The sequence below is a fragment of the Rhinolophus sinicus genome, chromosome 4 (assembly GCF_057876585.1).
Source record: "Rhinolophus sinicus isolate RSI-liver-muscle chromosome 4, RSI-T2T, whole genome shotgun sequence".
Classification (NCBI taxonomy): Eukaryota; Metazoa; Chordata; class Mammalia; order Chiroptera; family Rhinolophidae; genus Rhinolophus; species Rhinolophus sinicus.
The window spans coordinates 26,406,599-26,424,347 of record NC_142504.1 but is presented as its reverse complement, the minus strand read 5'-3'; the positions used below and the strand labels follow the sequence as shown (position 1 = coordinate 26,424,347).

General features: G+C 35.9%; 1 protein-coding gene across 1 annotated transcript in view; it reads right to left on the bottom strand.

Annotated features, from left to right (window-relative positions):
- The window catches only part of THSD7A (thrombospondin type 1 domain containing 7A), a 352,776-nt gene that overhangs the window by 59,191 nt on the left and 275,836 nt on the right, over nucleotides 1-17,749 (bottom strand). The window contains exons 10-11 of the mRNA XM_019726870.3: nucleotides 12,622-12,754; nucleotides 11,103-11,206 (exon numbers count right to left, since the gene is read on the bottom strand). Coding sequence (XP_019582429.3) covers nucleotides 11,103-11,206; nucleotides 12,622-12,754 — 237 coding nt within the window. The remainder of the gene's footprint in view (nucleotides 1-11,102; nucleotides 11,207-12,621; nucleotides 12,755-17,749) is intronic.

The following is a 17,749-nucleotide window of genomic DNA, read 5'->3' as shown; positions in this document are numbered from 1 at the left end:
CAGGCTGCTTCCGGCAGGCTAAAAGCCTGGGAGACATCTATGTGATTGACTGTGGGTTACATATGAATCAAGTCACACAAGCTCAACCCATCAATACTGAGGAAATGTTGGAAAGATAAATAAGAAAGCCAGTTTCTTCAATAAATAAATGCTCTGAAAAAGGGAACTAGAATTGTTAGATTCAAAGTGACTTAAGAAATATTCTAACCAAATGCAACGTGAAGAACTTCATGAACGCTGATTTAAACAAATCGATTGTAAACAGTTTCGACACAAAGGGGGAAAAATTAAACAAGGTCTGAATTTTAGATGATATTAAAAATTACTGTTAATTTTATTTAGTATTATAATAATGCTACTGTTATGTTTTAAAAAAATAATTAACTATTTATAGATGGTATATATATCTCCTTTGAAGTTGCTTTATTTTAATTTTATCCTTTATTTAATTTAATTTTAATTTTTTTCTGGGATATTTTATCCCAGAAAAATCTTTTTAAGTATGTGAGGAGTGGCAGACAACCAATAATGGCAACATGTTAAAAACAAATATATGGTGATGGAAGGAGAACTGATTCTGGGTCTTGAGCACACAATGAGATATATAGATGATGTATCACAGAATTCTACACTTGAAACCTATGTAACTTTACTAACCATTATCACCCCAATAAACTTTAAGAAAAACAAACAACAACAAAAAACTGTTGAGGCTGAGGGAGTCATGACTACACTACTAGTACTCATTATACTATTCTCTTTACTTTTGTGTATCTTTGAAATTCCCCATCAACTTAAATTGTAAAAGATTAATAAGTAGAACAAGTAGAGTCAATTCCAGAATGCTTTCATGTAAGTTGAATTTTGAGCTGTGTTTCAAAAAGGAGAATAATAAAGGTTCCTGGAATGAGGGGGAAGAGATAACATTGGTTTGAGCTAAAAGGACACGGATATTGGTGTTACGCATATATCAGTATGTAAATGAAAGGCTACTGATGCAGCTGTGAAGTAAATTTAACAGAATTCACAATGTAGTTGCTCATCTTCATTTTGTTAAGCAGGAATGAAATGCCTTTATTATTTAGGATGCAAAGAAAGGAAGAGTTTATTAGTCTATGGAATACCCTTCAGTGTGTAAGATCATGTTGTCATTTCATTGCAACAATCAGTGTGAAATAAATTAGTAGATCTAAAATGTGCACAGAGAAGTTCATTACAGGAATCAGAATAAGATCAATGCCCAATTGCAGTGAAAGCTTCTGGATTATATGTAACAAAGAGTTCAAGGAGCTCTGAGACCTGATTTGTTAAATTGAACAGTATTACCACGGTTTATCCCACAACAACAGCGTCTGGGTAGCACTAGAGACAGACTATGTTCAGCTGATTAGAAGAGTGATTAGAAGAGTGATTTTTCTTATACTGTTACGAAAACATGTTAATAGTGAGAATGAATCATGTAGGAATGAAAAAGTAAAAGCTTTATGTGAGCGGAGTTAGATACCAAGAGACCTAATTGTGCTTAGAAGACCAAACCTATAAATAATGCAAGAGGGCTCCTGTTGTCTACTAGGGGGATATAATGATCCTCATCTTTCTCTGTGTAAGAGAGATTTTCACCGACACATTTGCCAAATTATACTTCCTAATTAATGTGAATGGAACTGGCAGAAAGGGGAAAAAAATGCACTTTTTAAAACTGATCCTAAATAGTTATCAATGATCCCCGGTCTCATTGATGCTCATAACATATGAACGTTCTTGTAGGAGGGCTTACTAGGAAATAATAATCAGCTCCCAGTGGACTAGCTCAGACTGAGGTCAGCGAGGTCCCCTACTGGGACCTGGGAAGGGTTAACTAACTGCCTGACAACAAATGAAGCTTGGTGGAACCATGGCAGTCACATCCCTGTCAAGCTGCTTTTACAGCGCTACTTTCAAAATAGGAAATGCTAATAATCATTTTATGACAGGGCTGTCCTAGACATAGAAACAAAACCAAAATCTCCATAGACTAGGGTGCTAATATTCATAGACAATTAGAGGAAATGATTTAAAAATAGAAAAAAATCTGGAAGTTGAACATAATAGCTTATATAAATGAAGCATACAAAAATATTGGGTGGTAATTTATAAACATATTAGCAAAAAGAAGATTTTAAAGATGTTGTGTGGGCCAAATTTCTTTAAATCAAGCTCCTTTGCTGTTTTCTATCTAGTTTGTTTTCCTCTTCTGTTCTTTTTCTCCCTATTGCATAACAATCTCTAAAAATTAATAGATTAATGTGAGTTACTGAGATAAGTTGGCCCAGATATTCTGGGCATAATCCCAACAATGCCTCTAAAATGTAATCTTTTAAAAAGAACAAAGTGGGCCAGAGTTTAAGCAAAGGAGTAAATACCAAGAGCATCAATATAGTTTAAGACACTTAATTTAAGCATAAGATTTAAGTATATTTGTTCACTCAAAATAACAGCATAAATGGTAAATACTTATATCTCACATGCTACAATATTTATTTAACTTTGGCAGAGGGAGAATTAGAACTTTCTCTTTTCTTTCTAGACTTTCTATTTATAACCTTATTAATCAATAAGTGATATAGGGTGAGGACCCCCCCAGGGCTGGGAGGGTTCCTGCTATGTGAGGCATATTATTGAAGTTTTTTTTTTTTTTTTTTTCCTTTTTTTTTGGTCTATATTAGAATCATGCTGGCTTCCACATAAACAGACTGATGTCAGATCTTAATGACACGTCAACACTACAATGGGCATTCTTGGCAGGTGAGGATACAGAGGGGCTGGAGGATTAGGATAGGTGGGGTTGCTCCTGGGGATTATTTATTCTAGCTCCACATAATTTACAGAAAGTATGCTTGTCAGGAGATAGCATGAAATCACATAGAGATCAAACAAGAGCAAATTTGAAATTATTTTTATGAAATCTCAACATCTAATCTATGACACTTTTGCATCATACTCTTGGTATAAATATGTCACATAGTAATAAATAGTGGAATAATATACTGGGGGGGGATGCCAAAAATGCATACAAATGGACACTTTGCTCAACATTGCTCAAGCAGTAGTTCGCCGTAATCAGAAATGGACACTGGTGGTAACCACTTTGAGCACCTCTTGTAATTGCAGAAGTCAAACGTGACTTGTATTCATCTTTTGTGTATTACAACTTGAATACAGGTTTTTCCTTTCCAAAAATATATATACATTTTGTTTGGCATCATCTGTATATACATTTTAAGTAGTAGTGACTGACATTGTCCCTTAGGGCAGTCATAAAGAAAAATTAAGTAAACCGTCTCAAATTGTCATTATTATGAGCCATGTTTTTACTTATAATGCAAATATAATGGTTGACTCTAGCCACAGCTATATGAGTAGCTTTCAATGACACAGTCACTGATCCACCCATAATATAGCCTTCTAAATGCCATCCAAACTGAAGAATGCGAGTAAAGAGAAAACACAGATGTTAGTTTTACTAAAAGTTTATACACAAGTGACTCAAATAGTATGAAGCAAATATAAGCCAGCTATTCACTTAAAAATTAAATAGAAGGTGGATATAATTTCACGATAGTTGCATGTCTTTTATTGACATTATAGGAAAAAGATGCTTCTTTCAATGGTCCTCTCAAATTTCCCTATGAAATTTAAGAATGATTTGTTTTAAAGTTGTCAAATCCTGTCACTTCTTTCTTCTTTAAAATTTCTTTCTCTTCTTTCTTTTTAGTTCTTATACCATTAGATAAAATTTCCTGGAATACACCATTGTCAATATCCAAAGCCTTGCTGAGATTCTTTACTATTTCTAATTTTCTACTGAGAAAAGTCCTCCTCCCCTGCCTCTTTTTCCTCCTTCTGGTATTCAAATACTCCTGGAGATATTCAAATCCTCCAGAGTGTGACCCCTTGCCTCCAGCTCACTCATAGGAACTCTAGGCAAACTGGTCAATGCACTATTCATCAAACATATAGATTTTACTTCCTGCCTTTGTGCTTGAGTCATCCTATATTTAAATGCCGTTTTCTCTGTTACTATGCACTATCAGTGGTTACCTTTTTATCTTTTTCCAATTCTTAGGGTTGTTGTATATATACATTACTAATGTATTACTAACATGCTTGAAACCTGAATCATATATATCTACAGTTTGTTTCCTACCATAAGAAATTAACTGAAACTGTTATATAATTTTATTCTCTTGACAGGCTGGGCCCAGTACCATGTAAGCCACATGAAACATGTGGTATGTATTCAATAAATATGTTTTTGATAAAAGAATAAATTGTACTGAATGATATTCAGTTTCAGTTGGCTTATAGGGACTGGTGGTATAATCCTGTTTTCACAGCTTTCTTAGAGAGATTAATACTAACAAACGTACAGCTCGTACACCGGGATGGGAATTTCATTTAAAGACACTGATCCTTCATTATTGCTATGGACTGAATTGTGTCCCCTCCAAATTCATATGTTGAGGCCCTAACACTTGTATTTGTGATATATTTGGAGATGAAGGCTTTGGAAGGTAATTAGGCTTAGATGAGGTCATGAATGTGGGGCTTTCGTGACAGGATTAACGTCCTTGTAAGAAAAGATCAGAGGGACAGCTGGTTAGCTCAGTTGGTTAGAGTGCAGTGCTCTTAACAACAAGGTTGCCAGTTCGATCCCCACATGGGCCACTGTGAGCTGCGCCGTCCACAACTAGAGTGAAATAACTACTTGACTTGGAGCTGATGGGCCCTGGAAAAACTCACTTAAAATAAATAAAAGTTAAAAAAAAAAAAAAAAAAAGAAGAAGAAGAAGAGATCAGAGAGCTTGCTCTGTTTCTCTCTACCATGTAAGGTCACAGCAAGCCAAAAAAAGAGATCTCAGCAGGAGCCAAGTTGGCCAGCATGTTGGTCTTGGACTTTCCAGACTGCAGAATGGTGAGAACCAAAGTTCTATTGTTTAAGCCACCCAGTCTATAGTATTTTGTATGGCAGCCCAAGCTAGATTGATATAGCTATTAATACAAAGTTTTAAGCATTTACTTTACAAAAGATTCCTAATGTTTCTACAGAAACAATGAATTTAAGGAAAAATATCCTGTTTGTAGTAGAGTAGCTAATCCAATTTAGAGAAAATTGGGCAAAAATTACTGGTGATTCTGGGAATGGTTGATATAAAATTTTGCTTCATCATTATTTCACTTTTCTTTTCAAATGTAAAAAAAAATAGGTGTGCTCGCTTAGGCAGCACATATACTAAAAAAAAAAATAGGTCATAAATAATCATAAATTCCTATGTACTTTTACAAGTTTCAGGAGTATATTGATTTTCTTTTGTGTTCTAATGTAATAGTTCAGAAAGTATTTTCACATAGTTTTGAAATATATAGAATATAATTTGATCAAAACTACATTTACTTCGAGTGGAATCTTCTTATAGTCTTACGCCTATGTTATTCTAACTCATTTCTGGTGAAGCTGAGTCTCACTAATTTGCTTTTCAGGGAGTGTCAGTACTTCAATGGTAAGCAGTTATTGTTAGTTACTTGCTTAAAGAGACTCTGGGAACATAATTTCTTCCCAAATCCTTTGAAATGCATCACCACAGACAGTTCCTACAACTGGAACTATTATACTATTAAGAATATTAATAGTAAAAATGAAAGTCTGTATATAATGGCCACACTTTTTATTAATGAGTGGTGAAAGTACGTATAAGTGACTGGATACTAGAAGACCTAAGATGGTTGGCTAGTAAGCTAGTAAAAGAGAACTTTGTGTAATATTTTTTTACTAATATGGAAGGTTCAAGCAATTTGAGAAATCCTGAATCATAATAGGTAAGTGTTCTTCTGAGTGGTGCATATTCTATCAGACTCAGACATTCTTTCCTTTCTATGCATACTTAGTAAATTAACTCTTGATGTCCAGTTGTTGGGTATGATTTATCATCTTCTAGACAGAATTATAAGGACATTGTCTCTTATCTTCCTTATCCCATGTTTTATCTGGTTTCACTTTTAACTCTTAAAATTTTTTTTTTTACTACTACAGGTTTTAGAGTCACATTTTATTCCTAAATTCCCCCAAAGAATGCAGCAATTTTATCCTAAAGGTATATATTTTACTACTGTGAGTCTTTAAAGTCCACTGCTCTTATAACTATAAAATTGTTCCTTCATAGATGAATTGAATTTGAAAACTTTTTGCCAAGTGACCAGATAAACTTTGCAGATTTTCTAACCCAATAGGGTAATGACTATTCAGTACTACGAGAAATTGTGACTGTATCATGGCTTTAGAATTTAGATCAGGGGTTAGCAAGCTTTTTTTGTAAAGGGCTATGATAGTAAATATTTTTGGCTTTGTGGGTCATATGGTTTCTGTAATAACTACAGTCATCCCTCTGGATCTGCGGGGATTGGTCCCAGGACCCCCTTGGCTACCAAAATCGGCAGATGCTCAAGTCCCTTATATAAAATGGAGTAGTATTTACATATAACCTATGCAGATTCTCCCGTATACTTTAAATCATCTCAGAATTACTTATAATACCTACTACAATGTAAGTGCTATGTAAATAGTTGCCCTGTATGGGTTAGGGAATAATGACAAGGAATAAAAGTCTGTATATGTTCAATTCAGATATAACCATCCTAGGCCAAATCACATAGTACCCATCAGCAACAATCTAACAATTTTTTTTTTGGTGTGTGTGGGTATTTTCCATCCCTGGTTGGTTGAATCTGCAAATAAGGAACCTCTGGATACAGAGGGCTGACTACACGCAACTTTTCCTTGTATCATAAATACAGCCATAGACAATAGATAAATAAATGTGTATGGCTGTGTTCTAATAAAATTTAATTACAAAACCAGGCTGTGGGTTGGATTTGGTACACAGGCCATTGTTCGCTGACCATTGATCTAGACAAACAGTCTGATAAAAGCTATGCAATAAAAAATTTCTACCATTGGAATCAGAATGGTGAAGCTAGCTATCTCATGTTTTAGTTCATATGGTGTCATTTCTGACACAAGCAAGAAAATACTAATTTAAAGTTAATACCATTTAAGTTCTTTAGGTGAAAAGAAATGCTTAAACCGTCTACAAATGCAAACAGGTTAGAGAAAAAAAATCTATTAATGGTAAAATACAATAACCTCTTTCTCCCCTGTATATAATGTATTTTAGAGATCTTAGTTTCTCCTATGACTTCGTCAGATCCCTTTACGGGGATTACACAAATCTCTAACTGCTTTCTTAAGCTATTTCTATAGCTACATTTCTACATTTCAAATGCATACTTGGATATTTCTAATTGGCTCCCCTGCCATCACCTCTAATGCATAATATACAAATATACTTTCTATGACCAGCTCTACTTTCAGACCTAGGAATGTTCACCAATATTATAACTACTCTCAAGCAAAAAATATTGGAGTTAAAGAATCATACAATCACCTTTGATTTGTTTATTTCTATTTCTACTACTATTCTGCCACCAAGTCCTAAAATTATTTTCCTCTACTGTATGTTGAAAATCCATTTATTTTTGCTCATTCCCATCACTGTGGTTCCAGTCTGAACCCGATTACTTCATCCTTGCATTGCTACAAGAGTGTACTAAGCTGGCGTTCAGACCTATGCATCTTGTCTTTCTAATTTATTCTGTACATGCTGACGGATAAAACACTGCTTTCATCAGTTGCTTGCTCCTACTACTTATTGAACAAGGTCTAAAATACTGATCCTGACATTTATAGCCTTATACAAAATCACCCCAGGCTCTAGCTCACATCTTCAGTGTTTCAATCTACCTACTTTTCTGTGAACACATTTAATGTTTTATGTTTTTTCTTACCTCAAATGCTTAACTTATAAAATTGATCTTATTTTGTATTCTTTTTTCCTTTCTACTTATTATGATATTATGGTACAAGTCTCAGTTCCTCCTTTAGGTCTTTCTTCAGCTCTTTAGTTTTAAAATATTGCTTTTGCAATGGATCAGTTACAGTTTTTAACTCATACAGAGTGGGCAATGTTACCAGTGATCTCATTTCCCTCATCAAATGTAAGTTCCTTGGCTTGAACATCTTCATTCTTTCCTGACACAGTCTTCTCAATGCAATCATATTGAACTAGCGACTGGAATTAGAAAGTCTGACTTACTAGAGAGAAAGCGTATAGCTTCTCTATAGTCTTTGCTGATTGATGCTAATCCTTACTACACAATTATTTTAATCATCAACAAACAGTACAAGTTGGCACTTTTTAAGTTTCTGACAAGATAAAGACAAAGATTAAAATAGCAAGAATCTGATGGGTCAGTCATGCAGAGTTTTGAAAACAGTCCTGACCACAAAGAGGAAAATTTTGCCTTTATGCCATATGCAAAAGATATCTCTATACTCTTGATTCTCCCTGTTTCATATTTCTATAGAAACATAGGCTCTAAGGAAAAATAAAATAAAGAAAAACACTTTAATCTAGCGAGGCAACAAAGAAAAAGATTATCTTCATATGGAAGTTAAGGAGGTTCTTCTTAGCATTTTTATGCAGAAATGACTTTCTCTTTCCACCTATCTTGAAAATAGAAAAAACTGCAGAGATACAGTCAGTCAGATGAGTATTCCAAGATTAGAAATCATTATTTAAGTACAGGTGGAGGAAGAGGAGCCAGCAATAGGAAACAAAGAATGAGACAATCAGAAAGCCAGAAGAAAGTAGTATCGAGGAAGCTGAAGACCGCTTTTCATGGTGGGAGTGGATCACAGTACTAGATACTACATAGCAGTCACCCAGGATGAGGAATGACCAGAGGTTATCAGATTTGGAAATGAAAAGGTTACTGAGACTCACAGAAGAAACAGTTTTTTAAACAAACTTTGTGTCAAAAAACAAAACACCCATGTTGATTGATATTGCTGTTTCTATGCCTACTATGACTTATGCCCACATTCATTGGGGCCGTGACCTAGCTGGCAGTGGGAAGGATTTCACATTTGATGAAGACTTAATATGTGCAAAACATTGTGAGGATCATGATGTTCTCAGCCTCAGAGGGAGGAAATAAATGAACCAGAGTTCTGCAATTGTTACGTAGTAGAGTTTGGAACTGAAGCTCTTTTCACCGTATCTTCCAGTGGCATTCTATCAAAATATGGCCTTCAACTGTTTTACTTATTTTCATTTCACACTTGGATCACTGCGTATTATCTGTGCATAGATAATAGAATATGTAAATTGGAATAATTCTAAAAGATCATTTGGTCCAACCCTCTTTTCCTTTTTTTCACTTAAATAAACTGAGACCCACGAAGCAGAAGTGATGAATAAGACTCACACTGTACCAGTGAAAGAACAAGGACTAAAACTTGTGTTTCCTGATTCCCAAACTCGTATCTGTTTTCATTATAAACTCCAGGTAAGGCCCAAATTGCATGCAAATGTATGCTTCATTCAAGGAGGAATTAGTAGGGCATGACAAGAAGGTCTCACATCACTCAATTTCTCGATGAATGGCTTGAAAAATGGGAGAATGCCTTTCAATTCTACATACCTAAATCTCTATAACTGTAAAAGGAGACTTATTTATTTATTTTTTTAAGCTAAAGCTGATGGTGGAGAATACATCATGAAAATTAAGTGTATAAAATAAAATCTGGGCCGGCCAGATGGCTCAGGCGGTTGGAGCTCCGTGCTCTTAATGCCGAAGGCCACTGGTTCGACTCACACATGGGCCAGTGGGCTCTCAACCACAAGGTTGCTGGTTCGACTCCTAAACTCCAGCAAGGGATGGTGGGTTGTGGCGCCTGCAACTAACAACGGCAACTGGACCTGGAGCTGAGCTGCCCCCCCCTCCCCCCCACAACTAAGATTGAAAGGCAACAACTTGACTTGGAAAAAGACCTGGAAATACACACTGTTCCCCAATAAAGTCCTGTTCCCCTTCCCCAATAAAATCTTTAAAAAAAATAAAAAATAAAATAAAATCCTAAAAATCACTAGGTAGTTAATATCATGTGTAAACAAAATGTTATGTTTCAAATGAAGACTTCTAAAATGATGATTATAAATATAGAAGATTTTTATAGAAAAGAAGCTATTTTTCTCAAATTAGGAAAACAATCTTTTCACTGTAAAGAAAAGGGGGTCCTAGGTCACATCAGCAAAAGCTGGAATTCCATTTTGTATGTTCAAACTTTTGCATTATCATCAAATTTACACAAAGACAAATGAGGGAGCAAAACTTGTTTTTATGAATTAAAGAGGTGGCAGTGTATTCAATTATACATTCTAGGTATATAGCAGAACTACATGCTAAAAGTCGATATGAGTAAAAACAACCATGTACTCTCTAAAGACTGAATTTGCAGCATGCATAAATAACATGTTCCAAAGCTTGGAATATAAGTATTATTTATAATACCCAGTAAATAATCATGGCAAGTTGGAAACATTGCAATCATTCACTTCTGCAAAATTCCATGTTGTCTCATAGTGCAGACAGATTGTGGTCCACATATGGCAGGTTTCGAGTACATAAATCTGCCATTTAAAAATCAGTACTGAATATGAACAGAGTCAGGGATAGCCATGGCAATGTTAGGGATGCCATTGCTAAGAATTTCTGGGAAAGTTAACCAGTTATATTACTTTATGTACATGCACATATATAATGCATATGGGTAAGTATGTAAGGATCTTATTGATTATTAAGGTGACAAGCAAAGTATGGTATACCATGATCCAAAAACTAAAACAGCAACAACAAACAAGCTACAGTTTAATCTATGTCATAAACCTTTCAAGAGCATGGTCTGATTATCTTCTAGATATGAACGGGGGAAAAATTCAATCGGAGGAGTTATGGGCTAATGTGTCAAAGAACAAAGGACACGATTTAAAAGACAAGTTTCTGTGTTCTGGTGTTAGCTGAACGGGTAGTAGCAGATGCACATTTGCTCTGCTCTGTTGGCTGAGCATGGCATCAAAGTGCCAAATGCGTCAGGCTAGTGGTTAAGGTAGAGACGTTGGAGAAATGAAAAGCAAATCAGCTGTGGAATGAGGCTTGCTTCCCACCTCGTGCCTGCCGTCCGGGCCCACAGCCCTCCTGCGCTGCGGGGCTGTCCTGTTGCACGCTCCATGGGACTAGTTGGCACCTGCGCCATTTGTGAGTCTTCCACCTACAAGAAAAGAACAGAAGCCTCATGGAGGGGAAGCAAAAATGCCAGGCAAATGATAGAGATATGGTGGCATGGAAACACGACTTCGACCACTACAAATGGAAGTGTGACAATGCTCGATCCTCTAAATTTAATTTAGATCTCCATCAAGGCATTAGAAAAAGCAGCATGGCATATAAAAGTACTTCCTATGGCAGTGGAGACAGAATCCATCATTGTCAAGTTGTATGAGAATAAACTACTAATAGCCCTCTTAGCCTTTTTAATGGTTAGGACTGCCAGCAGACGTACCAGATAGCAGATGCATTCTATTTAAATAAGGTATATTTAGTTTATATTCAAGTTGTGAAACTGCACTCACGTCATCAATCTTTTGATAACAGTGCTCTTTTGGTTAGTGTTATGGGGGTAACTCAGAAACTGCAATTATACTCTTTACAAAAAACAAATCCCCCAAAGAAATACATTTGGGCTAATAGTTGTCAGTGTTCATCATATAAACATGCAATTGCATTATTTGTCATCTCACAATTAAATACAGATAAATTAAGATGGCAAATTTGTCATCAATTTTCATCTTAAAGTATTATTTTGTGATCACACATTCCATCAATGGATGCCATAATATTTCATTTGTTGGCAGGATTGCAATTATATGCCACATCAAGTTTTAATTAGGTGCTTTCTTTTTATAGTCCTGAGGAAAACTTTCTCTAATAATTACTAAAATGATAATATATAACTTCAACCACCTGAATTTTCTTTGAGGTGGCCACAAATGAGTAGAACAGACATCTTATTGGTATCACTGAGATAAAGACGTCATTTTGTGAGCCAGAATACCAGCACTGAGGAGGAACACGTGCTTTGTGGAGCAAGGGAAGGGTGCTTAGGCTATTTCTCCAAGTGAAAAAGAATTCCTTCCTAAAGCATGTTTTGTAATTATTAACCACTTTCCTGCATTCCTTACAGTTTATGTCAACGTAAGAAATACCCCCTAACTCCTGCAGCTAATAACACAGCTTGGAAATTTCACAAGTAATTGTCTCCCTGGATATCATTTCAGTGGGAGAGCAGCTCTTTTAAACAGTCAAGGAGCGGCCGGTTAGCTCAGTTGGTTAGAGCACACTGCTTTTAACAACAAGGTTGCCGGTTCGATCCCCACTTGGGCCTGTGTGAGCTGCACCCTCCTCAACTAGATTGAAACAACTACTTGACTTGGAGCTGATGGGTCCTGTAAAAACACACTTAAATAGATAAAAGTTCAAATTTAGATTTGCTTTAAAAAAAAAAGTCAAGACATGGCACATACAGCCATAAACACCCCAGACGCCACTGAGCCTGAGGGACAGGGTTGGACTTGAAGTATTTTGCTCAATGCCCCATTCTCAATGCTTCTTCTTTAACTTGGTTACCTGTAGCTTTGGCACATCTGCGGGGCCTCGCAGACCTTCTCTTCATAGAGAGGGTCCATGCAATCCCTGCCTCCATTGGCTGGCAGCTGAAGGATGACCCGGTGCCGAGACTGCTTCTTGACTCCGGAATCCCCTGGAACGAGGCAGCTTTTTAACCTCTGTACTCTGCACTGATAAAAGAATCTTCAAATACCAGCCCGTGTGAAGAAATTACATTGCCACCAGCTCCACGTGCTTTGACAATCTTCAATGAGAGGCCTCATCTGGTCTAATCATTTCCTAAATTCTCCTGAAGACTACTTATATTGAAAACCCAATCAATTTATATTTAAAAAATGTGAAGAATGGAGAAAACAGTACCGTAGTCAACTAGCCTTCCTAATGTGCAGTTGCAAAGTAATTGTTGTTCTGTATATTTCTTTGCCCTTGAGAAATATGACAGATCTAATTAATTTATTTTCCTCTACTTTAAGTTTATTTTCATGCCATTTCACATAGCACTGTTTGCCACATGGGACTCATATACACGTCTAATGAATCTTTCTTAGGAGAATATATTCCATGTTTTAATGTGAAATTTTATTTCTTTGTTATTCACTTAATTTCAGATGCATAACTCGTAAATTATTCTAGTCATTTATTATTCATGTTAAACAGTCTAAGATCTCTAATTCAGGTCGAATTCTAAACATCAAGGCTGTAAGTAGTGAAATGAAAGTCATTTCCTAGAGGCAGAATTTTTAGGGAAGCATTTGAAATAGCAATAACTACTGTTGGTAAATGACTCCAAATTATGCTTAAAAATCAATGGAAATAATCAAGATTTACTTTCACCATGAAGATATCAACTTGACAGTTGACATAAACATGTTCACATTTTTTTAGTATTAGAAAAAGATAAAGTATAAGACTTGTCAATTTTAAATAAAATATATTCCAACTTACAATACATACACTTTAAGGATGAATAGCCCCATGACACAATGCACTTACAAAAGAATTCCCTAAAAGGTTATTTTAATAGAATCCCCATCATGTATTTACATTTTTTGGTAAGATCAGGAAATATTTGATTCCTAAACTATAGGAACTGAGAAATGTAGATGGGTTAGCAGCCCCTAACAATGAAAGCTTAATCAGAAATGAGATGAAACATTCTTAAAGTGATTGTGTTAGGAGAATAATATGATTTGACAATTAGAACTTTCTAATACTGTAAACATCTTTTCTCATGAAGTCAGGGTATCCCACAACAAGGTCTGGGCCACTGACTTCCAACAACGTGGACTGAAGTTTCCTGTGTTAGATGGGAGAATGGATCAGATGAGTGATTCCTACATGTCTTACTGCATAGGAGAATTTCTTAAAAAAAAAAAAAGAACACCAAAAACATCAAAAATGTATTTCTCAGCCTATACCCTGAACTACTAAATCAGAATCTCTGAGAGCTGGGTTTGGAAATCTGATTTCCACAGGCTTGCTAGGGAACTGTAATGAACAGGCAGGTTTAAGATCCACTGGAATGGACTACCTTGTATGTCTTGTCCCAATTTCAGAGTCTAGAGTTCACATGTAACTTTTTAGCATTATTCCCATTGTGGGGATATCTGTACTATTAACGATTGTATTAACTATTTTAGTGAATAATTGGACTACTATAGGTAATGGAGTAGGGATTTAGGGACTGGTGGTAGTAAGTAGCAGAGAACTAAAGTATTTGAAAATATTGTCATGGGCATTTTTATTGTGACAGTAGTAGTTTGAATGTTACCTCTAAGTTTTTACATATTAAATATCATTTATCTAGGAAAGATCTAAGAAGTGGCAATAGGACTTTTAATAAAATTGCTAATGCAGTCTCCATCCATTATATTATTCAATGACCCCTATTTTAAGGCCCAGGTGATAAATTCCTCTAATAATTCAGAGCTAGGTAAAAATTCATTTCTCCTGACAATCTGTTAAGAAGCCCCTGTGCTTCTATTTTTTTCCTTTGTTCACCAGAATCTCAGAGCTAATTTTCTTCTCAGTTGCAGCTTACCTTAACACTGATTTTATAGTATAATCTTTCTCTTTCTCTCCCCTCTCTCCACCTCCACTTACTAACTGACTCCATCCTTCTTGTATACTTTCTGTTATTTTCCTCTTGTTTTATGTTTATTATTTTTCATTAATCTTTTCAAAAGAGTATGTGAACTAAATGATCATTTTTATCATTTGTTTAGCATTGGGGGTTTCCCTTAGGAAGGTATTCACTTGTTTTGTAACAGGGAAAAGAGGAGAAGAGCAGAGAAGCAGGTCTTTGTTTCCCAGGAGGTCAAAATTATTAGAGTCAATAACTCTCCAATCCTATTTAACCTCCAGGTAGACAACAGACACACAATTGAGACACAGGGATCCCGAGACTGTGGGTGACTGTGAGTTCAGTATCACTGGCACCTTATAGATTGAAGCTTCTGGTCATTAACTATCTAGATATCACCTGGTACAGAGGCAGGGATGTTCAGGAAGCAACAATCAAATGTCAGTGTTTCAACTCTACTTCGTTTATTGACTTGAAAGCGAAACTGTCACCGAAGGTACAGCCCTGAAACACTCCAGTGCCTATTCATCACAACCTTTACAAGTTCGCAATTGATATATAAGATCATGGTAACTTTTTTTCACTTCCATAATTGATTCCACACTGGCAATCCATTTATTCTTATAAAACGTTCTTATAAAACCTTAACCTTGTGCAGCCCACATAATAGAGACTGCAACCTGATTAAAGAGAGACATTTCGAAGCCATAACACCTAGAGAAGAAGTTTAATGGAGTTGCACAGGAAGTGTCATGACATCCATGTTTCTATCCACTGGGAGGTTCATTTCTTCTCAGATCTCAGTTAAGAAATTACTTGTACACTCACAGGAACAGCTCTGTAGACCTCAGCCAGGCTACAGAACTCTCAGATCAAAGTGCAGACAAAGGGAGAGCTACAGCACACAGTGAAAAAGAAATCTGGAAGGTTCCTCACTAATAACTTGAGCTGGCAAACCGGAATTTTACAACTTTCATAGTTTCCTGTCTGTATTTATACCTAATTTACTATATGTGGTTGATATACAGATATAGCTTCTATTTATCTTTGTGTTTTAACACCTAGAACAATAGCCACATACAGTAAGACCTTAATAAATACACATTTATTTTGCATCTTCTCAACTGGATTATTAGCATCTTCAATTTCTTTCAATGCATTTCCTTATAGTAGTAAGCACATGGATACTAAATCTGTGCATTTGGCTTATTGGAAATAATGAGCATGGGAAAAATAAACAAATATTCCTATTGTGTTTATACTTGAAAATAACTATCTAGGACAGGAATAGGAAAAAAATAGGAAAAATATATTCAGAAAACAATTATGTGATAATGGGGCACGTAGATTCAGAGGATAGGTAATGTCTCACAGAGTTACAGCATTTTTCAGATTTCTTAAGACATTCAAGATACATTTCATCAGAGAAATTACTTAATGGAAGGATTTAAAGGGCAGGCAAAACTTAGATATGTTAAGCTGGATGTAGGATGGATGACAGGCTGAAGCAGCATAGCGACAGGAAATGGAAAAGGAAATGTTTCATGCCAGTAGTAAAATGTGAAGGTAGTTTTCCTATCTTTGGGGTAATCCTAGAGTAGTACTGCTTAAGGGTATCAAAGTAGAATAGATGCCGCTGCAATATCCTTTCTAGCTCTCCTGTCAATAAACGTAGTGTGAAAAAAAAGGAGTGAATAATATTTGAGCAGCCAAATGTATTATTTGATCAAAAGCATTGATTTTTTTTGAGTAGGGTTACAAATAATATATGCATAAATGTTTTTTCTTTTCCTACAAAAAAAAAATGCCCTTTGTAAAATTTATGAAGATTTGAAAAAAGTTAACAAGTGCACTGGTTTAAGGATTAAACTACTCTCTATTCAATGCTGATCTTTATTGGCATTGATTTTTCAAAGCATATCTTGAGAGAGGGCTGAATAACATTTCAAATAACTCTTTTTGTTCTTCCTGGAGTGCTAAGCTATTCTGTCCCATTTTCTGCAGTACTACAGTGTAATTTTATCTCCTTAAAGTGATTTTTTAAAAAAAGTATAGCTTCACATTTTTAAGAAATCAAAATTCTTATAAATTTTAGACTTTACCTGCATAATTAAATTTAAAAGAATCATCCCATCCTTGAATTAGTTTTCTGTTGCTATTGTCTATCCTTGACCACACCACTTTGTTTTGCATTTTAATTGTGTGTGGAAGTCAGTGTAATTGCAGTAAACTTAGATTAGTCCCATTTCATACCAAATAATGAAAAAAACTAACCATATGTCATTGCTTCATTTTCGTTACAACAAAAGGCTAGTTTTCTGTAACACCACCGTGCCCTTCTCCTCAGTCACAGCAGTGTGCAGGCAAAATAGTCAAGGCTTCGGGACACACAGAGCATCTTGGCACTGTCGTCCAACAGCCACCCCTCTCCCAACTCCGAGTCTTTCTTTCTGTCCTCAATACACAATTGTAGTTATCTTTTTAAGTCTGAGAGCCTAGGCTTAGGGTTTTGGAGAGCCTTTTGTTACAGGAGATTCAACATACTAGAATAGGGAGTATTGATCTGCTCCTGGTGAGATGACCTGTGCTCAACCCATCACAGCCCCAGAGAGTCTCTTGCTCACAGGACAGCAGATACCTGAGAGAGCATTCTTGCACTCCTTGGTTACCACCACCCCAGGAGCTCCAGGGGAGAATAGTATCCTAGTGTGGCACCATGCATTTTAATTTAGAGCAGTTACCTGCCTTACTCTGAGAGACTATCGCAACTAAACCCATTATATCTCACATGCCTGATATTCATCCCAAGAAACTAGTTATGCCACCCTATGCCTGCCATGAATGTCTTCCATGATCACCTGGATCCACAGCCCTATCTACATGCATAACCTGATTTTCAATTCTCATTCTTTTCCATCCTCTAATCCTTCCACCACCGTGCCCATTGGATCTCATGGTTTCTCATCTTCCATCTCTTAGAAAGTTTCCTTCCTAATCTTTGCCAGTGGAAGCTGACTCTACCTAGCCATTTCCTAGTCTTTTCTC